General features: G+C 42.9%; 1 protein-coding gene across 4 annotated transcripts in view; it reads right to left on the bottom strand.

The window, feature by feature from the left end:
- Positions 1–25,765, bottom strand: part of LOC147102756 (neuronal-specific septin-3-like) — a 299,156-nt gene that overhangs the window by 44,520 nt on the left and 228,871 nt on the right. For all 4 annotated transcript variants that reach the window (XM_085963518.1, XM_085963521.1, XM_085963520.1 and 1 more), the window contains 4 exons: positions 23,007–23,195; positions 7,065–7,190; positions 5,335–5,416; positions 1,760–1,897 (listed from right to left, as the gene is read on the bottom strand). In XM_085963518.1, coding sequence (XP_085819644.1) covers positions 1,760–1,897; positions 5,335–5,416; positions 7,065–7,190; positions 23,007–23,195 — 535 coding nt within the window. The remainder of the gene's footprint in view (positions 1–1,759; positions 1,898–5,334; positions 5,417–7,064; positions 7,191–23,006; positions 23,196–25,765) is intronic.

The following is a 25,765-nucleotide window of genomic DNA, read 5'->3' as shown; positions in this document are numbered from 1 at the left end:
GCATCTTCTGTTCCCCTAAAATCTATCCATTTAAGATTACAATATTTATTACAGTGGATAACAGAACAACAGGGTTTACTGATGCAGTGCCTGCACTAATAATGTACCTGTTTAAATGGTATGTTTAGACTGTCTGTTCCAACCTGATTTTAAACTGCAAACCATTTACTGTCAGCTAAATAACTATTCACACTGGAGAGCTCATGGAGCAACACACAGGTACAGTAACACAGTACCGGTTTCAGGCAGGAGACCACTACTGGTCCATCTGGCCCAACTAGCCCCAGTATTCTCTTGGTGCATTGCCGGTACGAGAACACAATGTTTCCACATCAATGCATAGTGATGCTTTTTGTTTGTTGCCTTACTTGTGAAATTTAGCTCAAAACAGATTAAAAACTCCATAGCAGTCAAGTGGAGATCTAGTTCAGAAAGTAATGCCTCTCACATACCACTTTCAAGTAAACTTCCATACCCAATAGGTCAGAAAAAAGACGACTTTCACTTATAGAACACCTTTAACGACCTCAGGACGTCGCAAAGCGTTTTACAGCCAATGAAGTACCTTTGAAGTCTAGTCAATAGTCACTGCTGTAATGTAGGAAATGTGGCAGCCAATTTGTACACAGCAAGCTCCCACAAACAGCAATGTGATAATGACCAGATAATCTGTGATGTTGATTGAGGGACAAATACTGGCCAGAACACTGGGGAGAACACCCCTGCTCTTTGAAATAGTGTCATGGGATCTTCTATGTCCACCTGAGAGCAGACAGGGTCTCAGTTGAACGTCTCATCCAAAAGACAGCACCCTCCGACAGTGCAGCACTCCCTCAGCACTGCACTGGAGTGTCAGCCTAGATTTTTGTGCTCAAGTCTCTGGAGTGGGATTTGAACCCACAACCTTCTGAATCAGAGGCGAGAGTGCTACCCACTGAGCCACAGCTGACACCTTGTCAGAATAATTTATTCATTTGGAAACAGCAAGGGGTAGTTTCTGGGAGTTGTCACTTCGAGGGGCCATCTTAATTGCCATCTCCACAGGCAATCCCTGAACACAGAAAGCTGGGAGAGGGAAAGAGGTCAAGCCCTTGACCACCTATCCAGCCAGATAACAAACGGACAAAAGGAACACATGGTCTGGGTCAGCTTGAAGAATCTGGAGGGGGAAACAGGCACAGGGAGTGGGAGTGCGCTCTTTAAAGTAGTATTGACCCAGTTCATTGGAATTACAGGTCATAAAATGTTGCATTTAGTTTGCTAACACTGACAGAAACCAGGAACTTCTCCCCAACTGTTAACAGAAACGTTGCTAATTCATGCAGTGCTTCCTGCTAACTAAAATCAGTGTCCTCCTTCTCCCAAGGAAACTAGTAACTTTCTGCCCAGTGTAGCATTAAGTGGGCGCGCTTAGATCTTATGAGACTCATGCAAGCGAGCTTGAGTGATGAACCCCAAGGTTGAAACTCCTAATGTGCTGGTTGGGACTACACTCAACTGTTCGAGCTACTGGATGCATCTCAACTCAAAAGATTTACTGTGTGTGTGAAGTACAATTTGCTTTTAACAGACATCATCATAACAATTTGCTTTTAACAGATGCCATCATTGGCATGTTCGCTATCTAAAAGAAGTTCATCAGCATCAAAGTAGAACAAGGGCAAGCAGTTTACTTCAGCAGCCACCGTAAATTTGTTATCAACAACATTTTCTTAGATCAGTAATCAATAAAATGAGCTGGGAGCCAAGAGGTACGTACGAGTGTCCAGTCGGAGCAATGAAGTATATACAACAATGCACTCTCGTGTCCTGGATCCGTTTCTTTCTATTGACAGTAAGCTCTTCTTTCAGGTACAACTCATACTGATCATTAATAAACTTTGTAATGGGCTGCCAGCTAAATGGAAAATTAGAAATAGAAGATGTAATTAAACTGACCAAGCAGAAATATAACTACAGCAGTTATCAAAGCAACTACAGTATTAAACTTGATGATTTAAGAAGGCAAAATTAAAAACAAAGTTCAGATTTGCCTTGAACTTCCAAAAGGGTCATGTTCTTTGATGTGGTTGCTTTCTAGCTGTATATATTTTTTCCCCACAAGGAGGAATGTCGAGTTGACCATGAAAATTTGAGATGGTTTTGACATTTTCATTTCTTTTTACGATGGCAAGCTACTTTTCAGGTGGAAAGCTAAAATCCTAATCAAAAAAGGTACATTTGGAGGTATGGTATTAAAACAATACAAAATTAGATCAAAATATTAACTCCTTAAGGGGGCAGGTTATAAAGTTGCAACCAGCTATTCAACTTTTTTGAAATTCAGTCGGACATTTATGAGGAACTAGCTACACGTTAAGGCTTCTTTTTGGGATGTTCCAGTTAACATATCTGGATGGAAGCAGCAAGTAATATTGATGGGAATTTGTTGAAAGAAGCAGCGAAAGAGTGGTGTAACATATCAGACAAAAAACCCAGGGTAATTGCATATGGGCCTAACGGGCTTTGCTCATTCTGAGAACATAAGGCAACATTATAGGCTTCCAATTGCCTCATGAGGATTTCCCAGCATCAGCTGTGCTGTCACGGGAACGCACATCAGTAATTCAGGGCATCTCCAAAGGCACTTCTCCATCAGAAGGGTGGGAAACTTTAAAGAGGTGCTCTTGTGAATATCCTAGCAGTAGAGTAAGAGAGTTAACACTAACTTAGAGCACAACACAAAAACAAATGTGCTGCATCTAGGGATTTTACACCAACTCAGGAGTTCTTGACAAGAAGTGAATGAAAGACACTAGTAAAAAATATTCCAGATAGCTTGCCTGGAAGCACCAAGGTGGCCAGGAGATCTTACACTAATATATCTAGGCTTTAGTGGTTTTTAGTCTATTGAATGGTTTATCCAGTGTATAAACAGAGAATGAATGTGGGAACTAGAAACAACTTCACATAACAACCCCCCACCATAATTTTTAGTCTGGATTGTCAGTAATAGACCTATAGAAAGAAGGTGCTTCAGAATTGGGAGTACTGCATTCAGTTCTGGGCACCGCACCTTAGGAAGGATATATTGGTCTCGGAGGGAGTGCAGTGTAGATTTACCAGAATGATACCTAGACTCCAAGGGTTAAATTACAAGGAGAGATTACACAAACTAGGGTTGTATTCCCTGGAATTTAGAAGGTTAAGGGGAAATTTGATCGAAGTTTTCAAGATATTAAGGCAAACTGATAGAGTAGAGAGAGAGAAACTATTTCCGCTGGTTGGGGATTCTAGGACAAGGGGACATGGCCTAAAAATTAGACCCAGGCCTTTCAGGAGTGAAGTTAGGAAACACTTCTACACACAGAGTGGTAGAAGTTTGAAACTCTCTTCCGCAAATGACAATTTATGCTGGGTCAGCACGGTGGCATAGTGGTTAGCACTGTTGCCTCACAGCACCAGGGACCTGGGTTCAAATCTGGCCTCGGGCAACTGTCTGTGTGGAGTTTGCACATTCTCCCCGTGTCTGCGTGGGTTTCCTCCGGGTGCTCCGGTTTCCTCCCACAGTCCAAAGATGTGCAGGTTAGGTTGATTTGGCTATGATAAATTGACCCTTAGTGTTAGGGGATTAAATACATGGGGTTACGGGGATAGGGTGGGATATGTGTCGGTGCAGGCTCGATGGGCCGAAATGGCCTCTATCTGCACTGTAGATTCTGTGAATTGTTAACTTTTAAATCTGAGTTGGATAGCTTTTTGTTAACCAAAGGTATTAAGGGATAGGGAGCAAAGGCGGGTATATGGTCACAGATCAGTCATGATCTTACTGAATGGCAAACAGGGTCGAGGGGCTTAATGGCCTACTCCTGTTCCTGTGTGCTTTATTTTCTGGAGTTGAGCCTGGTACTCAAACTTCAAGCCTACACAGGCTCAAAGAAACTTCACACTCTAATGCATAATCCTCAGTATTGATTACCATGTGGATCATTAAAGAGAAGTCCTCTACTTCATGGTCCAAGGACTGAAGTCCTCCCCCCACCAGACAGGATTATTTTCAAGAACTGAAGGAAGTAGGTATCAGCAGAAAGTTTTAAGCATTCTGCTTCCAAAAGCAAAGTTTCAGATTAAACACTGAATCAAAGTGAGTTACCGCTTGTATTTTCAGATGGCGCACAATACAGGTCATTCTGTGATCACAAGTTCCCAGCAGAGAGTTATGCTTGCAGGGAGAAGGCAGGGACAGCTAAATGTTGTAGTACTGTGTCTGACCCAGACTAGATTTAACAAAACTTCAGAACGGTCATAGGAATTGCTGGATGAAGAAAGGCCAAAGCCCATTTAGTTCACCGTTTACCATCCTGGTAGACATAACTTGGAATTCGTTTTTGTTTCAGTTGATTTTCATGTTTGCTTTAAAGGGAATATTGTCTATGAAAGTATTCTTTTAATTAACATACAGCAAACTACTTAAAAGGACACACTTTTCTTAAATCAAATATTCCAATCTGAAGTGAAAGAAGTCATAAGGAAGTGCATCATTGCTGTTAACAAAAAGTCTGAAGACCAAATGGAACCATCACTAGATCACCTTTCAACAACTACAGTCTCCACTGCTTAGAACGGGCACGTTCGTGCAAATGCGATTTGTCCATTATACGCGATGCATAATGTGGTAGCATTTATAGTCGAGTGGCTGCTGAGCAGAATTGGGAGTGTTCCGGCTTTAAATACTGCCAGAGAGGACAGGGTTGGTTTGTAGATTATTGCCTTCTAAGCTTTTGTTGCTTGCCTTCTTAACGATTTGCTGCCGTGCAGAGTTCAGTTTAAATGAGCCTTATGTGGAGATCAGCCCTGGTACATGTCTGAAATTGCAAACTGTTACTCTGTTTCGGACTGGACTCCTGCACTTAAATATGCTGGATTTGAAAGTGACAAGTGACTCAATAAGGTATGTTACCGGACAGCTTTCAGATGTGTCATTTATTACTGCAAGCGCAAATTCATTTGAAAAGGTGAAAAAAAGTTCCTTCTTTGCTTTGATCAGTCTTTAATGTAGGGAATCGCCTGAAAAGCCATGCAGATTTTGGTGAAGGATTCTCAACAGAAACTACAAAATATTAAAATGAGGTCGGCCTCAATAAAGCTCTTGCATTACATTCAGTGCACCTCAATGAGGTGTTATTTACTTCTCTTTGTTCTTGCATTCAGTGCTCCGTAAATGAGGTGTGAACTAGTGAGCAAACAACTGTATCTGCCCAAAATAATCGGAGCACTTAAAACGCTACAAATGGCAACTTTGAAACTGACGTTTTAAACATAGACATTTTAAACGTGGTAGAGACTGGTACTCACCAATTCTCATTGTTTATCTGATCGCCAAATCCTGGGGTATCAACTACTGTTAGTTTCATGCGGACCCCCTTTTCCTCAACATCTGCAATAAATTGAGAATGGTATTGGATAAACCAAGTCAGTCAAATCAAGACTGGAGATTTTTATATTCTTCAGGTGGAAATGTTCTGCCCCAGACAGAACCAATACCAGCAGCATCTGCCTTGCTTTCTTCAGCCATACCTGAAAAAGTGCATTAAATTCCTGGACTAACATTAGAACAATTTTTTACTCCTCAAATTCTAGGATAAATGTATCGCATCGGAAGAAACTGTAGCATTCCATACCTGATAATTTTCTAATAACAAAAGATATTACACTCAACTAAATGTGAGTTCACAATTCTTTTAGACCTCCTAGTCACATGGCAACATTGACTATAAATTATTTTTTAGCTTCAAGATAAACAACTAGGCCACTTTACATGGAATAGCAGGAGCTGGTGGTAATGGAGTCTGAGCCAGGCCTGAATGCACTTGGAGGGATCAGGGTTTGGGGAGTGGGGGGGCAGTTAGTTAGAGTCAAAACACAGGCCCAGACTGTGACTAGAAGGTCCCAAGGTATGATTGGCCGTGCATTTGCTTCTTATGGTCCAGGCACAAATCAGGAGTGTGATGGAATACTCTCCACTTGCCTGGATGAGTGCAGCTCCAACAACACTCAAGAAGCTCGACACCATCCAGGACAAAGCAGCCGCTTGATTGGCACCCCATCCACCACCTTAGACATTCACTCCCTCTACCACCGGCGCACCATGGGCTGCAGTGTGCACCATCCATAAGATGCACTGCAATAACTCACTAAGGCTTCTTCGACAGCACCTCCAAAACCCGTGACCTCTAGCACCTAGAAGGACAAGGGCAGCAAGTGCATGGGAACACCACCACCTCCAAGTTCCCCTCCAAGTCACACACCATCCTGACTTGGAAGTATATCGCCGATCCTTCATTGTTGCTGGGTCAAAATCCTGGAACTCCCTATCTAACATCACTGTGGGAGTACCTTCACCACACGGACTGCAGCGGTTCAAGAAGGCGGCTCACCACCACTTTCGCAAGGGCAATTAGGGATGGGCAAAAAATACTGGCCTTGCCAGCAACGCCCACATCCCGTGAACGAAAAAAAAATGGGGTCCTGGTAAAACTCACCATAAAGTAGAAAAACTGCATACAGGATCACTTTTATATTAGCATACTGTGATACGATTGGCTTTATTATTAATGCAATGTGTAAAAAGATTCTATGGGCCTATTTGTTTAAGCATTTAAGACACATTTGTATTTGAATGGATTTGGGGGTTGGGTGGGGGGAGGTGCCCAGGGCCCCAAGAATTTCAGTTGTGTCACTGTTCAATATTCATTTTTCTAAAACTCCTTTACCAGAGTTCTCTAGTTTTAAACAGCAGTGTTAAGTCTTGGTATGCAACAGTCACTCTCCCCAAATAACAACAGAAAATGCTGGAAAAACTCAGCAAGTCAGGCAACATCCGTGGAGAGAAATTTGAGTAGTCACTCTCCCCATCCTGGGAAAGGCCTTTCTTTCCCAACCCCTTCTGATCCTATTGTGAACAATCGCCAAAAAGGACAGCACGTACGGTGCCAGATTACTGTCACCAGAAACTATCAGACAAAGAATTGCAACAGCATCACTGGATAAATAAATGTACAAATCAGTCCCACTGATGAACTCACCATGGCTGATTGATTTCATTTCAACTGTTTGGGGAATCCGTTCCTCAGTTCCAACAACAGATTTACGGCTAACTTTGGATTTGAACAGAGTGTTTATTAGTGTGGATTTTCCCAAACCACTCTGACCTGTGGGTGGGAAAAGAATGCTTTAGTTTACAAATCACATTCACAAACCTACACAGGAATGCAACATCTTTAATGAATATTACAATGTACAGTACATTATCTGCTGAACTTTAGCCTTTAGCCTTCTCTCCTTCAGGACTAAAATGAGTCAAATTGATTAACACAGTAACTTTTTAAACAACTCTCTGGGTCTCTTAGTAGCAAGCCAATAATTCAACTGCAAAAAGATGAAGATTAATCCTGTTTAATAAATATTATATTAAATTGCTTTTTACCAACATATCAGCCAGGCCAAAGCACTTAAAAACAGAAGTAATTATTGAGAGAGAAAAGGCCATTCAGACCATCAATCCCATTCCTTCCACAGGCCATAAGTGGCACTCCCTTACCCATTCAGTCTCCCAAGAAACATTTCTGCATTTGTTAAATTTCCTTTACCCCTGGACCCTCAAAAATGCCAGAAGATTAGTCCATTCTCACATTTCCACTGGTCAGACCTAGCTGGTTACTTCCACAAATAATAATGTACTGCCAGGCTTGGCTCAGTTGAAACAATCTTGCCTGTGAGTTGCAAAGACATGAGTTCAAGACCCACTGTGAGGACTTGAGCAAACAATCTAGATTGATATTTCAGTGCAGTATTCAGGCAATGCTGCATTGTCAGAGGTGCCATTTTTCAAATGAGATTTTAAACTGTGGCCCTGTCTGCCCTCTTAGATGGATGCAAGAGATCCTTTGGCACTATTCAAATAACAAAGTTCTCCCAGTGTTTATCCAACATTTATCCCTATAAGATCACTAAAAAACAGATTAATCAATCAGTCATCTATTTCACTGCTGTTGGTGGGACTTTGCAGTGTGCAAATCGGCCATCACATTTCCATACATTACAGTACTTCAAAAAGAGAGAGTATTTCATTGGCCGTGAAGCATTTTAGCATGTCCCGAGGCCATGAAAGGCTCAATGTAGATGCTAGTTCTCTTTCTTTCTTTGGTCACAATAGCATGAAGTGTTTGACTATTTATGTGTGGACTTATCCCTGTAATTTCCAATTCCATCCCTAAACAGATATTTATCAAACTCTTTTTCCAAGGAGCCAGGAAACATTTTTGTCTACGAGTTAGCCTCCTTTAAGTGTCACAGTATATAAGGCATTAAAAAAAAACAGGTTCACTCATAGAAATGGAGTCCCAGTTTTACTTACAATTGCTAGAAATTTTAGTTGGCTGGTCTGTGCCTGATGCCCAAGGGAAAAGTCAAGCCATTCAATTTAAATAGAAACACCTTGTGGTATTTCTTAAAATATTTACCACATTAGCATTTCCCCCCCAAATTTAACAGAATTTGTTTGAGCATCGGAGGTTCTCTGTAGTATAGGCCAAGGAGCTGGGAGATAAGAAAAAACTGTGGTACTAGAGTGGCACCACTGGTAGGAGGGTGTAATTACACAACGACAGGTTTACATAGGCAGTTTATAATGAAAGGGTGTACAGAGATATTATCAGTATTATAGATATCAGAGTTCAGCACAGCAGTGAAACTATTACTGTCTACTACTCAAAGAGCTAGCTAAACTTAACCACTATTGTAAAGACACTGTTTGCATTACTATTATATTTGCTTGTTCTTTTACTGTTTATTGCATTTGTTTGGCAGTTAACACCAAAGTCAAAGGCCACCTTCCAAAGACAAGGAGAAACAGAAGGTTGAATGATAAAACCAGCAGCTAAACTGATGAGGGTTCAATCTTTGGTCACACTATGAATTTACCTAGATATGGCACATAGAAATCCAGTGCTCACCTAGGAGGGTAGTTTGAAACATGGAAGTAAAAAAAAATGGAATAAAAGCAGTAAAGAAACCTGAAAATGCGACAGGCATCAACTATTCTGCCAACAGTACTTTCCATTAATCAGTAGAGGAAAACGATTTTTCCCTCATCAATAGTCTCACTTGAGGTTTATCGTACTTGTGTCCCCCAATTCCATGTTCACTCTCCAAGTTATTGCTTATATTTACATCAAACCATTTCAAAGACCTACATCATGTCCCTTCACAATCTTTTCTCCAATGGATATAAAATAAGCTCCGAATCTCTCTTCAAAGTTTAGAGCCCCAATTGATACAATCTCCCTTGTTGCTTTTCTCTCCGACTCCTATTTGGCATAAGCAGGACAGAGCACTACTGAAAATTAATTATTATGGCAAATAAAGAGAGAAATAAATGCCAATTATTATTATTATTATTTTTTTTTAATGGTTCCTTCCAAGATAGCCATAAACTACTTCAGACTTCAAACAAAATAATTAAACAATGTGCTGTGTAGCATAGCAGACACTGTGCAGCTGTGCATTGCATATACCCACATATTAAGCGCGATTTTATTACCATTATGAAAAATGGCACAAGACTATATTAAATTAAACCTCTGCAGCCCGAGGTTTTTAAACCTGGAAGGAAATACTGCCCCAGAAGGCAACGGAATTAGTTTCTAGCTCAGCTCCACGTTTCTAGGCACTCCACACAATATTCCTCAGGTCACCATAAAAGGCAAAACATCAATTGAAAGATCTAAATTGTTATGTTCATAAATAAATAGACGTTTTCATTATGAACAGCTAGCTTGAGCTAGTCATTTATTCAGCCATGTGGACTAGTGTACAGGCATCCACCTTGACTACTGCCTTATGGGTAGCCCCTTACTAAACATACAGCTCCACCTAGTGTACCATTCTAGAATGACATGTTACTGATCATTACATCCCCCTTCCTTAGAGGTTAAACAAAATCAATATCAATCAATCATAACGACATAAACATCTTCACAACAGTCAACACATTTTCAAAGCTTTACTTTATGAACTCTAAGCTTTTCATTCTTTTATTAGACTTAATCTTTGAGTACAAAGAAAACTATATCAGGCTTTTTTACTTCACGTGTGGATCTTCTCAGCACAGGTAAGTCTGATGTGTTTTCATGAGAGCCTGTATGTGTGTTTGTGTTAGATTGTTCTGGTGGTGAGTGACAAGATTCAGTTGCGGCATTGTCATCGATTTGCTCTTGGATAGTTTCTTGTGTTTTCAGGAGGGAACGGCGGTTCCACCTGGAAGTCCATATATGTAGCCATGGAATTTTTCTAGTCCAACTACCAAGCCTAGACATTCCTTTTCAATCTGGGCATATCGACACTCAGAATCAGTCATAGACCTGGAGGCATAGGCAACAGGCTTCCAATCTTCACCCTCTGCTTGTAGCAAGAACGCGCCTAGGCCATCTTTTGATGCATCCGTTGACACTTTGATTCTCTTTGTTGGGTCAAAGAAGGTGAGTACAGGTGTGGTTGTCAGCACTGTTTTGAGGTTCATCCACTCTTGTTCATGTCTTTCTGTCCATGCGAACTCATTTGTTTTATGTAGCAGGTCTCGCAGATGGGCTGTCTTGGCTGACAAGTTAGGAATGAACTTTCCAATGAAGTTTATCATCCCCATGATGCGTAGCACTCCATTTTTGTCAGTGGGTCGGGGCATTTTGAGTATGGCATTTACTTTTTCCATATCTGGCTCTATTCCTTTACCAGATAGATTATCTCCTAGGAAAGTGACTTCCTGGACACCAAACTGACACTTGGCTTTGTTGAGCTTCAGTCCATTCCGGCGTATGCTCTGTAGCACTTTAGTCAGTCTCTCATTGTGTTCTTTCAGTGTGGAGCCCCAGATGATGATGTCATCAACAAAGACCCGAACTCCTTCCAGACCTTCAATTATGTGTTCCATCGTTCTATGAAAGATTTCAGATGCAGATATTATCCCGAAAGGCATTCTGAGGAAACAATACCTGCCAAATGGTGTGTTGAAGGTACAGTATTTGGTGCTCTCTTCATCCAGTTTTAGTTGCCAAAATCCTTGAGGCATCGAGCTTTGTGAAGTATCTGGCACCTGACATTTCACTGGTGATTTCTTCTCGCTTGGGAATCTGGTAATGTTCACGTTTTATGTTTGCATTTAAGTCCTTTGGATCCATGCATACTCTTAGATCATTGTTCTTTTTCTTTACACATACCATGGAGTTAACCCAGTCTGTTGGCTCTTTGACTTTCCTGATGACTCCTAGTGTGGTCATGCTGTCCAGTTCTTTCTTGAGCCGGTCACGCAGGGGTCCTGGAACTCTCCGTGGAGCATGTACCACTGGCTGAGCATCCTCCTTTAGCTGGATCTTGTAAGTGAATGGTAGAACTCCAAATCCTTTGAACACATCCTGGAAATTACTCACTACAGAATCCACTGAGTCATCTGGTCTGCTTATGGCACAGTTTATACGGTAGACTCTCTTGACCAGTTCGAAGTCCTCACAAGCTTTGTCACCTAGTAGTGACTCAAGTCCTTCAGCCACAACAGAAAACATGAGATGATGCACTTTGTCTTTGACTGTCACTTTGAGTGTGCATATACCTAAGCTATCTATTTTCTGTCCATTATAGTTCTTCAGTAGTACTGACTTTTTCTGTATTTTGGGCTTTTCTTTCATATTTTTAATGTCACTCATACTGATTAAGTTTTCTTTTGCCCCGTGTCTAGTTTCAATGTAACTAATGCTCCATTTATCTGCAGTGGCATTATCCATTTGTCCTCTTTTACTGCATTAACTTTATGTTCAGCATTGTCCATTCCTGAGGGCTGCACATTTTCTGTATCCGTTTTGATATTGTCACATGACACCATTCCTACAAAAAATGTCTCACTTAAATCAGTGTCCTCAATCACATTGACTTGTTGCCCTTTCTTTGTTTTTACTTTTGAAAAGCATTGTTTGGCAAGGTGATTCTTTCCATTACATTTTGTGCACATTTTCCCAAACGCTGGGCATTGTCTTGACTGGTGCTGGTAACCACAGCGTTTACAATTAAAAATTCCATCCTCCGATTGCTTTGCATTTCTGTTCTGCCCACGTTTCTCCCCCTTGTTGGACATAGCACTAACAGCAGCACAGTCATTCACTACAGTCGCATTATTATTAATTTCACTGAAAGTCTTTGCGTGCTGTTGAGCTAGCACACTGGCATGGCATATTTTCACAGCATCCTCCAATGTTAGTTCAGTTTCCCTCAACAAACGTTCCCTGACCTTTTTATCATGAATACCAAACACAATCTGGTCACGAATCATGGATGATTTCAGTTCAGAGAAATTACATGTCTGTGCTTTCAGTTTTAGATCGGTCACAAAGCTATCAAAAGTCTTATTTTGCTGCTGTGTCCGTGAACGGTACACGTACCTCTCATAGGTCTCAGTCTTTTTGGGAGAACAACGTGTATCAAACTTCTTTAGCACATCGTCCATTTTTTCTCTGTCCTCCTCTTAATCAAATACAAACGTACTAAATACCTCTATCGCCTGCGGGCCTGCAACCGTGAGCAGTAACGCTATTTTCCTTGCGTCTGGCTTCGTACTGAACCTGATGGCAGCAATATAGAGTTCGAATTGTTGTTTGAAAGTCCGCCAATTGCAGCCGACATTCCCCATGAGTTTCAAACCCTCCGGTGGCTTCAAATTCTCCATGTCGTGTTTCACAATATTCAGCAGAGATTACCAATCCTCGTACCATGTTATGTTCATAAATAAATAGACATTTTCATTTTGAACAGCTAGCTTGAGCGTGTCATTTATTCAACCATGTGGACTAGTGTACAGGCATCCATCTTGACTACTGCCTTATGGGTAGCCCCTTACTAAACATACAGCTCCACCTAGTGTACCATTCTAGAATGACATGTTACTGATCATTACATAAATAAGTTGGCCGACGAAGACTAGATGATTCATTCCCTCTCGTCTCGGTGATATTACTGTGTAGATGCAGTATTTTGATTTCAAGCATTAATAGATTATATTTGGAGCTGTCATCATCCGACACTGAATGCCTGGATATCTTCCAAAGAGAACTTCTTGAACGATACGTTTCTTACCCTTCAAGAACCCAAATCATTAAAACTATAATTCATTCAACGTTGCAATGCACCATTAAAATAAAAAGATATTTTAAACTTAAATGAAAAGCAAAGGAACTTTGATTTTGAAAGGAGAACTGGTGGTGGCTGTCTTATGGAATGTGTTCATTGCTCAGAAGCTGCACAATATGGAGATCCTCAATACTGTAGGTACATTTTTGGATGGTTGTGCAAAACAGTCGCTTGACTGTCCATTGCTCCCATGTTGAGCATGGAAGGTACTGCAAATCCCTTCAGGTTTTTGCCTTTTTCCCCCCCAAGGTACACCAATTACATGGCACTGGAATAGATCCAGAGCAGCACAGCAAGTTAGCATGTAGTTGTGAATAAATTGGAATGTCTTCTGATTTCCAATTGTATTGCCAGAGATAACTGGGAAATTTCAGACCACTGGTAAGTTATCATCTTCTTGAACAGGGTACCTTTTAAATGTCTTGGGCAAGATCCTGGTCTTCTGATCAAGGATAACTGCTAAATTGGAGTGGCTAATGGCCTCTGTGGTACAAGTGACTGAGCCAAGTGGTGCGGTAGCATAGTGGTTATGTTACCGGACTAGTAATCCAGAGGCCTGGACTAATAATCGAGAAGATGAGAGTTCCAATCCCACCACAGCAGCTGGGGGATTTTAAATTCAGTTAATTAAATAAATCTGGAATTTAAAAAAAAACTACCAGATTATTGAAAAAACCCCAACTGGTTCACTAATGTCCTTTAGGGAAGGAAACCTTCCATCCTCACCCGGTCTGGTCTATATGTGGCTCGAGGCCCACAGCGGTTGACTCTTAACTGCCCTCTGAAATGGCCTAGCGAGCCACTCAGTTGTGCCAAACTGCTACGACGAAGTCAGCATTGTGGGAGTACCTTCACCACACGGACTGCAGCGGTTCATGAAGGTGGCTCACCACCTTCTCGGGGGCAATTAGAGATGGGCAATAAATGTCAGCCTTGCCAGCGATGTCCACATCCCATAAATGTGAACGTCCATATAAATAGCATCCACAGACATTCCCTTATCTATCCTCTCAGTATCAGAGCAACAAGAAGGCAGTCAATGAAGAAGTGAAAACCAAAAAAAATTAAAATTAGTTTGAAACCAACAAAATAGTAAATAATCCTAATGGATACTTCCAAGTATGCCCAAGGAAACACATAAGCAACATACCCTCTCTAAATAAAGAGAACCCAAGTAAAATCAATGACTTTGGTATCAACAAGACAGGCTAATCTGGCTCAAAACAAATAAATCCCCCAGGGATAGGTGATATGCATCCCAGGGTGCTGAAAGAGACCAGCAAATAGATTTGTGAAGCACTGACAACTCTTCCTTCTTCTCTTCTTAGGCAGTCCCTCGGAACTGAGGATGACTTGCTTCCACATTAAAAATGTGCTCGCAGGTGGCTGATTAGTCCAATGCAGGACCTACAGTCTCTGTCACAGGTGGGGCAGACGGTGGTTGAAGGGGCTGGTGGGTGGGGTGCTTGGGTTGACCTGCGCTCCTTGCGCTTGCTCCCGGCGAAGACAGTCGAGGTGTTCGGCGCCTTCCCGGATGCTTCTCCTCCACTTTGTGCGGTCTTGGGCCAAGGATTCCCAGGTGTCGGTGGGATGTTGCACTTTTTCAAGGAGGCTTTCAGGGTGTCCTTGAAGCATTTCCTCTGCCCACCTGGGGCTCTCTTGCCGTGCCGGAGCTCCGAGTAGAGCGCTTGTTTTGGGAGTCTCGTATCGGGCATGCGGACAATGTGACCCGTCCATCGGAGCTGATTGAGCGAGCTGATTGAGCGTGGTCAGAGCTTCGATGCTGGGGATGTTGGCCTGAGCAAAAACATTGACGTTGGTGCGCCTATCCTGCCAATGGATTTGCGGGATCTTGTGGAGGCAGCATTGGTGGTACCTCTCCAGTGCTTTGAGGTGCCTGCTGTACATGGACCATGTCTCTGAGGCATACAGCAGGGCAGGTATCACTGCTGCCCTGTAGACCATGAGCTTAGTGCTGGGTTTGAGGTCCTGGTCTTCAAACACTCTCTGACAACTATCCTGAAATTCACTGTGTTAGATCCATGGTTCAGTGGATAAATAATCACACGGATGCTGTACATTAACAAATAAAAAGGTCTTTACTGGAGGAGGGTAATCTCTAGACTGGGGTACAGAGGCATGCGCACAGCTTATATACCGGTGTGGTCACTGCCGGTACTACAGTATACAGGAGCTGTCAAAAGTAGTTCTGACTTAAAAGGCACATACACTACAATTCCTCCCTTTTTAGATTAATACCCCCTTAATATTCAAATAACAATTACATTTTTACATGTACATTCAATAACAAAAGTCCATTTATAGATTCAGTCTTTGGGGCGGCTTCCTGACCCTTTCAGGATAGCGCCTTTCCAGAGGTTCTTGTTCTTGGTGCAGAGGCGATTCTGACCCCTTTTCATCGGGTAGTTCATCGGGTTCCACTGCTACTGGGTCTGAAGTAGATACTACCGGTATGTCGGGTTCATCCCCAGGTACTTGAGACATGGGGTTGGCGCATTCCTGTGATGCTAAGATCTGATCGATGTGGCGTCTCACAATGTTCTCCCCGACATCCACGGTGTACATTAATGGCCCCTGCCTTGTACATATCGTTCCGGGTTGCCACTTCTATGTTCGATAGTCCCGGGCCAAGACTGGTTGCCCTACACTGAAGCTCCTTGTCGGCTTCTCGTTGATGTGCTGGAATCGTTTGTCCTTAACATTTCTTCGCACATTTGGTCTGAGTAAGTCCAGATGAGATCTCAACCTTCGGTGAAAGAACATCATGGCCGGGGTCTGGTTGGTAACTGCATGTGTCGCGTTTCGGTAGGCTAATAAGAAATTGTCCATCTTATGCTGCAGTGGAATTTCCACGTCGCACATGGCCTTTATCGCCTTCTTAAAGGTTTGTACGAACCTCTCAGCCAATCCATTGGTGGCTGGATGATACGGGGCTGGATGATTCCTTTTCGTGAATTTTTGGAACTCGTCGGACACAAACTGTGGTCCATTATCAGAGCAGATCTGCTCTGGCAAACCGTTTCTGGCAAATATGGTCCGTAGGACTGCAATCGTTTTCTCTGTAGTGGTTGAAGACATCTTTATCACCTCAGGCCACTTTGAATGAGCATCCACTGCTATTAAGAACATTGAGTCCATGAATGGACCAGCGAAATCAATGTGCACCCGTTGCCATGGAGAGGAGGGCCACTCCCATGGGTGTAGAGGGGCATGTGGTGGTGCATTTTGGACCTTCTGGCATCCTAAGCAGCTCTTCATTAGGTCTTCGATTTGTTGATCGATTCCCGGCCACCACACATAAGCCCTAGCAAGGCTTTTCATTTTCACTCCCCCCAGATGACCTTCATGTAGCTCATTTAGCACTCTCTCCCTTAACTTGGGTGGAATCACCACTCTGGCTCCACACATCACTGTCCCCTGGCATACTGCAGCTGTTCTCTTCTGGATGAGAATGCTGGCAACAGTGAGTCGCCATGTGTTGGCCATTCCCTCACCGTCAATTCATATACCCGTGACAGCGTTGGATCATTGCGGGTCTTCTTCTCTATATCCGCGTTTGTTACTGGCAATCGTTCAATTATCGACGAATAAAATATCTCGATAGGGTCCACTGCTGGTGCTTCCTCCACCGTAGGCAGTGGCAGGCGCGATAGCCCATCAGCGTTCCCATGCTGTTTCGTGCCTTTATATTCTATTTCATATTGATTCGCCCCTAGAAACAGGGACCATCTTTGTAACCACTGTGCAGTCATTACTGGCACGCCCTTCTTTGGATTAAAGATGGAGACAAGTGGTTGGTGGTCAGTCAGCAAGGTGAACTTCTGCCGATGCAGATAGTGGTTCAATTTTTTTACTCCCCATACTAGGCTGAGGGCCTCCCTGTCAATCTGGGCGTAGTTGCGCTCGGCTGAGGTTAGTGACCGAGACGCAAAGGCTACTGGCCTCTCCAACCCATCTGGGAATTTGTGCGACAGCACCGCTCCAATGCCGTAGGGTGATGCATCACATGCCAAACGAATTGGTAGTGCTGGGTTGAAATGGGCCAACACCTCTTTTGATGCGATCAATTCTTTACACTTCTGGAAAGCTCGTCTACGTTCATCATCCCACTTCCATGGTACCCCTGTTTGCAGTAGGGTGTTCAGCGGGTGTAATACCATAGACAAATTTGGTAAGAACTTGTGGTAATAGTTTACCAGCCTGAGGAACGACCTCAGTTGTGACACATTTTCCGGTGCTGGAGCCTTGACTACGGCCTCAATCTTGTCAGGGGACTTATGTAACCCCTCTTCATCGAAGACATGGCTGCAATACGAGATCTGTTTCTGGAAAAACTCGCACTTGTGGCGATTAGCTCGTAGCCCATATTCCTTTAATCTGGCGAGCACCTTCTCCAAGTTAGCGAGGTGATCACCGTCATTTTCGCCCATGACCAAGATGTCGTCCAAATAACACTGGGTCCCTGGAATTCCTTGCAGGACCTGATCCATCGCCCTTTGCCAGATAGCCGGAGCCGAGGCTACTCCAAACACCAGCCTGTTGTATTGATAGAGACCTTTATGGGTGTTGATCGTAAAGTAATGTTTCAAAGCTTCTTCTACCTCCATTTGCAAGTACCACCAGATAGCGAGGCATAAAATATCCTCAATTCGTGGAAGCGAATATTGCACCGTGTGAAGGACTGGGTTCACTGTCACCTTAAAATCCCCACAGATGTTCCCCAGGCGTATTACTCAACGACCTCTTCATTACAGGAACGATGGGTGTAGCCCACTCACTCCAGTCCACTTTGGACAGTAATCCTGAACGTTCCAACCCTTCCAGCTCTGCTTCAACCGCTGGTCTGATCGCATAAGGCACTGGTCTGGCCTTCAGAAACTTTGGGCTTGCATTTTCCTCTATTTCAATTGTTGCTGTTATTCCTTTTAGTGTTCCTAGTCCCTCCTGGAACACTTCTTTTGCATCAGTTAGCATTTTTGACAGTCGTCCAGGTGTGACGTCGTCATCCTTTTTGGCCTCAACCTTCAGTGCCTGTATGGAATGCCAATCTAATTGTATCTTTCAGATCCATTCACATCCTAGCAGTGGTGGTCCTCCATTTGGCAATACATATATATCCATTTTAGGTATTTCCTGACCTTTATATGTCACGTTCACCCTTATTTTCCCTTTGGGGTAGACTTTTTGCCCCGTATACGTCTTCAAGACAATCTCTGTAGCTTTCAAGGGTATGTGTGAAAATAGCCGCTTGTAGTCTCTTTGATTTATGACTGTTAGAGCTGACCCTGTGTCCAATTCCATTTCCACTTGGACTCCGTCTATCTTGAGTGTAACCCAGATAGTCTGGTGATCCTCCATTTCGGTTACATTATGTAGTTTCAGACAACCCAGCTCCTTGCTTCCGGAGTCTCTGTCACTTTTTTGTTTGTCTGAACCACTGTCCATCACCTGGTGTACCTTTTTGTACTTCTCCTGTGGAGATTTCTTACTGTTTTTTCTTCCCAGACCTGCAGACTCTTGCTATGTGTCCTGCTTTCCCACACTGTCTGCACACTTGGTCCTTGAACCAGCAATCTTTCTGGTCATGTGTTGTTCTGCCGCAGCGATAGCACTTCCCTGTTCCATAGGTCATTTCGTTGGTGCCATATTCTTGCGGTCTCCGTTGTATCTCTGCAGCGCCCCTTGCGGCTGCTTCGTGTGATACTGCCATACTGATAGCTTTGTCCAGCGTGAGGTCCTTTTCTGATAGAAGCCGTTTCTGGGTTCCTTCACTTTGTAGCCCACACAAAAACTTGTTCCTTAACGTGTCTGCTAGTCCCGTTCCAAACTGGCAGTATTTCGATAGCTTGCGCAGTTCCGTTAGGTACTCAGCATTGCTTTCGTCTTTGTGTTGGTTCCTTTTATGGAACTTAAATCGTTCTGCTATCAGCAGCGGTGTGGGGTTTAAGTGGTCCTGTAGGATTTCTACTATGCTTTCAAAATTCTTGTTTACCGGCTTCTCTGGGGTTATTAGATTTCGCAGTAACCCATAAGTTTTTGCACCCATGGAACTTAACAGAACCAGTGCTTTTTTAGCATCTGGCACTTCATTCGCCCTGCAGTACACCTCAATACATTCCACATATGTCGCCCAATCTTCGACTTCATTGTCAAACGTAGAGATACTACCACTCTTCGGCATCCTTGGTTGTCGAACGTAGAGATACTGCCACTCTTCGGCATCCTTGGTTGTGCGTTAACTATCACCAATGGCGCCTCCCGCGCTTCCCCTTCTTCTCCGCTGGCACAAAATGGCATCTCCCGCGCTTTCCTTCCTTCCAGCGCTCGCCCGTCTTCTCCGCTGCGGCTTCGCAAAATGGCGTCTCCCGCGCTCTCCCTGCTTCTCCGCGGCTCAATGGCGCCTCCCGCGCTCTCCCTGCTTCTCCGTGGCTCAATGGCGTCTCCCCTTGCTTCGCCCCGCGGACCCTGCTCAGCCCGTGATCCCTGGCTGTGCTCTGCGCGTTCTTCTCTTGATATTTGTCGACGCCACTCAGTCTAGAACCCGGCTGCTTCTTACCCTCTCTCTCTCTCCAGTTTGCAGTATTTTCCCTCGACGCCACCTGGTGATCAACCCCCGGCTGCGCCCTGCTCTCTTCACCCTCTTTCTTACCCCGTCGACGCTGCTCGGCTCTCTCTCTCTGCCGTTGGTCGGCTCCAGCCGACGCTGCTCGGGAAGGGTCTGCTCTGGACCTGTCGTCGGTCTCTTACTGCTCGTTGTGGCTGGGGAACCAAGCCCGGCTCTCCACAGCCTCCCCAGCGAAGTTGGATCTCTGCCTGACTGCTGGGCGGTTGCTCGCGGTCGACGCCCGTGTTCCTGGGCTCGACTATTTAAAAAAAAAATTATGTTGCAGGTAGATTCGCATCGACACTCGCCACCACTGTTAGATCCGTGGTTCAGTGGATAAATAATCACACGGATGCTGTACATTAACAAATAACAGGTCTTTACTGGAGGAGGGTAATCTCTAGACCGGGGTACAGAGGCATGCACACAGCTTATATACCGGTGTGGTCACTGCCGGTACTACAGTATACAGGAGCTGTAAAAAGTAGTTCTGACTTAAAGGCACATACACTACACACTGGACACTGGAGACGTACCAGAAGATTGAAAACAGGCTAATGTGGTGCCTGTATTCAAAAGCAGACACAGGCAACTGCAGATCCCTTGGTCTTGCTTCAATTCCATGAAAAATAATGGAATCGATTATCAGGAGTACACACGAAGATTATCTGTACAACAATAGCCTAGTGAACAGCAGTTATCGTGGATTCAGTAGTTGAAGATCCTGCCTGATCAACCTCCTTGACATCTTTGAGGAAGAGACAACCCAAGTGGACTGTGGTAAGCCCAATGATGTGGCGTACCTCGACTTCCAAAACTTCTGACAAAGTACCACATGAAAGGCTATTAATTAAATCCAAAGCTGTGAGGACCCCAGGTAAACCACGGGAATGTAAGAGTAGGAATAGACTGGATGTTAGGCAGTTCTTCTTTTCCCAGAGAATTGAGAGCCGCTGGAATACATTGCCAGCTGGTGTGGTGGGTGCCGACTTTCTTCCTTCAAGAGGGAGCTGGACCAGTTCCTGACTGGGTCAGAGATCACATCGTATAGAAGGTAGGTGTCTTTATAGATCACACTGGGTCCATGTGATCTCCTGGACTGGTTTCAATTGCCTGAGGGGGCCGGAGAGGAATTTTCCAGAGTATTGTTTCCCTTTTTTGCACTGGGGAGGGGGGGAGGTATGGAAGTGTTTAGACATGATGCTCCAACCATCACAGTGTGGGCAGGTTTAGTAGACCAACTGGTCTTTTCCTGCCCATCAATTTTATATGCTCAGATGTCCAACCGATGCAAAGCAGCAATCAACAAAGCCAATAGAATATTGAACTGCATAGCCAAAACAGTATAATACAAGTCAGAGGAGGTGATAACCAAACTTATAGTCCTCTAGTCAGACTGCACATTATTGCAGTTCTGATCGCCAAGAAGCAAGACAGACATTCAAGCACTGAAAGCAGTATAGAGAAAAGGCACTAGGCTAATCCCCAGCATCAGGGGTATGGGTTATGAGAAAAGATTATTGACTTGGTGTTTTCACCATGGAAAGGAGACGTCTAAGACACGATCTTATAGAGGTATACAAAATTGTTAGATGTAGAAAAGGTTTACCTAGAATATTACTTTAACTTAAGCTGTGGAGTAAAACGGGGGGCACAGGATCAAACTAGAGAAGGGTACTTTTTTGACAAATAACAAAAAACGTTTTCACACAAGAGTGATCAACATGTGGAATAATCTTCCAGATTGAGTAGTGGAGACAAAAAGCCCTGGAATCATTTAAGAAACAATTGGATAATACAATGGAGACATTAGGATCTCTTCGGATGGATGAATAAAATGGCCCAAAAGGCCTTCCTTGTCCATTAGTATCCTGTGAGAATATCCATTCGGGCAAATTTGAGAACACACTGGTGTTGCTTTTACAGGTGGTATTGTATTGGTGATGGACTTACCTGGGGGTCTGGTATATTCTACTCACCATCATGAACAATGGGATGAAGAGTAGATTATAATAGTGGGCACCTAATGCATTTGCATGGCTAAGAGGAGAGCGATTGGGAAATGCAGGGGGATCCTATTCCAGCTGTCGATTCATATTGGTACTTGGGGGTTCTGGTGGACGCTAACTTCAGCCTCGATACAGATTTCAAAGTCATGCGGAGAATGGCACTAATGACAACCAAGGACCAGTGTAGATTCAGCTTGTGGTGGCCAAAACATTTCTCCTTCATGGCTTGGACTTCCTATGCGTACAACAGAATGGCTTCCTTCACCCACGTGCGGCTTCCAGGCGAGGTATATTTGTTAAAAAAAAGTTGAAAGAAGGGAAAGCTCTGGCCTACACTCTCAATGTTTAAATGGCCTGCTTTGCCTGTATGCCACCGTATTGATTGAGCCATTCAATCTAGTTAACAAAGAGTTTCAAATCTGTTGTGCAGAAAAAGAGAATTACACAAACTGACCTCTTCCCCCTATATGTGCATGATTCAAACTGTCTCTTACCTAAGGAAAGACATACTTGCCTTAGAGGGAGTACAGCGAAGGTTCACTAGACTGGTTCCTGGGATGAGGGGATTGCCCTAGGAGGAGAGATTGAGTAGACTAGGCCTATATTCTTTAGAGTTTAGAAGAATGAGAGGTGATCTAATTGAAACACATTCTTAAGGGGTTTGACAGGGTTAATGCTGGGAAAATGTTTCCCCTGACTGGGGAATCTAGAACATGGGGTCACCGTCACAGAATAAGGGGTTGGTCATTTAGGACTGAGATGAGGAGACATTTCTTCACTCAAAGGGCTGTGAATCTTTGGAATTATCTACCCCAAAGAGCTGTGGATGCTCAGTCATTGAGTATATTCAAAACAGAGGTCGATACATTTTTGGGAACAAAGGGAATTAAGGGATATGGGGATAGTGTGGGAAGGTGGAGTTGAGGTAGAAGATCAGCCATGATCTTGTTGAATGGCAGAGCAAGCTTGAAGGGCCAAATGGCCTACTCCAGCTCCTATCTCTTATGTTGTGTTCTTATATGGGGTATCACTGTATAAATCATCTGAGGCTACACCTCTCCTTCAAACAGGAGGGCTAGCCAACATTCATTTATGTGTTAAATTCAAACTATCAGAAAATTGGATTAATTAAAAAAGAAAACTTCTGTTCCTCAGTAACTTACCTACAACCATTATATTGAATTCAAATCCTTGTTTCATAGCTTTCCTCCTCATCTGTTCAAGAATGGAATCAATACCCACATATCCAAAGTGGTCAAATCCTGGCTTTTCATTCTGCATGGATTGCTTAACGCTCTCGTCTCGAGAAGGTTCAGACATAATGCTGGTTTTGATTGAGCTATTTTCTGCACCTATCAGTATGGAAAGAGAAAAAACAATTTATTTTTATAGATTAAATTATTGATGCAATAATCATTGTACTGCTACAAATCAAAATGAGCTAATCAGTGAGAGATTAAAGCAGAAAAAATCTGTAATGAATTAGGAAAGCGGAAAAGGGCTTGTGCATAATTTGTTCTTAGAACTCCAAGATAGATATCCAAGATCAAAACACACATGCACACACCTCAAAAGGGTCTGTTGGTGCCCTTTCTGTACCCAATGGGTTGATGTTTCTCACAGGCCCAGGACTGGGAAAAATAAAACCAAACAGGCTAATAGTTGAGGGTTACAAAATTGAGGGGCTGGTACAGGAATCTTAATATTTCAGGGGTACAAAATATAATTTCTAACTATTCAATATTTTTAAAACTTCAAAATCAACCATTAAGACAAGGAGGGGTGAAGGGCAATAAATTAGCATCTTATTGCATATGCAAAAATAGTAAACACCTTGATTAAACTGGACTCAAAAACAACAGTTGCAGGTATTTTGATAACTTAGTCAGATAATAGCCCCTACAGGGTACTTCCATTAGGTTTTTGAAAAAAGGTGCTGCTAAGTTACAAATTACATCGATCATAAGCTAGACTACAAGACAATAGAAATAAAGAAACACCAAGTTTCAAACTGCGATCGACGAGAGCATTTCTGATAGAACATAGCGTGTACAATAAGCCAACATGTTCAAGCATTCTACCAGCAGGCTATTTCTACAACCAAGTTTGCCCCACAGTTTCCCCAATATGGTATCAAAATCTCTTTCGGCACAATTACCAATTTAAGTGAAATTTATCATTGTATACAAACAGCTGCCACATTTTAAAGGAGCCCCATTTTCATGACAATACAGTTGGCAAACCTTGTCCATTTGTGCAGTCATGTGTATTGTTTTCAAATATTTACAATTCAATTTTTATTTGTCATACATGCAGCAGACGTGTGTACTGCACAACGAAATGTTGATTTTTACGAGTCCTCCCAACATTGGAATAAATATGGCATAACAATGATAAAAATACTAATAGAAATACAGCAATAAATAAAACAACAGTAATAAATAATAATAAATTATACGTTCATGAGTCTTATGGCCTGGGGGTAGAAGCTGTTTCGAAACCTGCTGGTACGAGACCGTATGCTTCGGTATCTCTTACCGGACGGGAGCAGGGCGAAGAGGTTGTGGCTGGGGTGGCTCGCGTCTTTAATGATTCTCAGGGCCTTCCCCCGGCACCTCTCGGGGTAGATATCCTGGACAGCAGGTAGTTTAATTCCTATAGTATGTTGTGCAGCTTTCACCACAAGTGGTGAAAAACACGTGGCCACGCAAAATACATTGTTGTAGCCAAACAGTTTTTCCCATTAAGGCAGAGCCCCATTAAAGATCACAGGTCATCAAGTTTTGCAAGCTCAACCACCAATAAAATGGTAGCTGGTGACAGCAGCTCACTTCAATTTCATTTTATTTACAATATGCTGATGCATATTCAAAGATATTTGCTAACTTTTACGCTGCAAGATTTGAAGTAACACGATGTTTATTATACAATTACTACTTGAGAAAATGTATGCTAACCATTACTTGGATCTATCTTTCACCCACTCCTACATTTCTCTTCCTCAACTCCCCAAGAGTTAAACCAAGTTTTTTTTAACGTCTGAGGAGGACTTCCAAGATTGAAGTTTCATGTAATCAAATTATTTAGAAGGGCTTTTACTTGACAACAGATTGAACAACACCTGCACCTTGGAAGGTTTTCCACTGAATACAAAACAAGATGGCTACAATTAACCAGTATTACTTCAGCACATATATATCACTCTCTGTAGCAGGTATCCCAGAAGATGGAGATCTTTTACAACACTACTTAAATAAATAGTCATAAGCAAACAAAAATCCTTAAAACAAATGATCAATACATAAAGCCCATCCTTTATTTTGAAACCAGTGATCTCAAGTAGTGGATGAAATTCTCTCTTTTCTCTGGTGAAATTAGAGGGACATACCAGGGAACCAGACCTTCACACAAAGTCTGCACAATTTTGCAGTTAATCTATGGGTTGGAAATATTTTGATAAGGACTATAAATCACACCCCGGATTTTGCGGTCAGCGGCAAACAAACGGCACCAGCCATTCATTACAGTTACACTTGCCAGGAGGCTTTCTATGGGGTTTTGCACGAGAACTTGCTGTGATTAGAAAGCCATTTTGGCACAGCATGCTCTACAGGGGATCTGGGACCTGTGTGAACAGGTCAAGCAACTGTATATTTCCTTAACCAAACCAAATCAGGTTGAAGAATCCTTACTGAAGCATGCAGAGTCTGAATCAGGAAGTGTCAATTAGAATAGTTAATTCAATGTCAAATCATGTACAGAAAGCATAATAAGAGGTGAAGAAAGATGGGATTGAAAGAGAGGCAAGAGACAAAAATGTGCAATGAAAGTTGTTGTGTTTGTACCGCTATACACAACTACATAAAATAATAAAGCTGCAGAGACTGAGAGTAACTTCAAGTGATCTTTACTGGGTAACTGG

The sequence above is a fragment of the Somniosus microcephalus genome, chromosome 21, assembly GCF_052327205.1.
Source record: "Somniosus microcephalus isolate GS21.2 chromosome 21, FLI_Smic_1.0, whole genome shotgun sequence".
NCBI classification, from domain to species: domain Eukaryota; kingdom Metazoa; phylum Chordata; class Chondrichthyes; order Squaliformes; family Somniosidae; genus Somniosus; species Somniosus microcephalus.
Note: the sequence above shows the minus strand (reverse complement) of the source record. Positions and strands in the feature narration are given on the sequence as shown.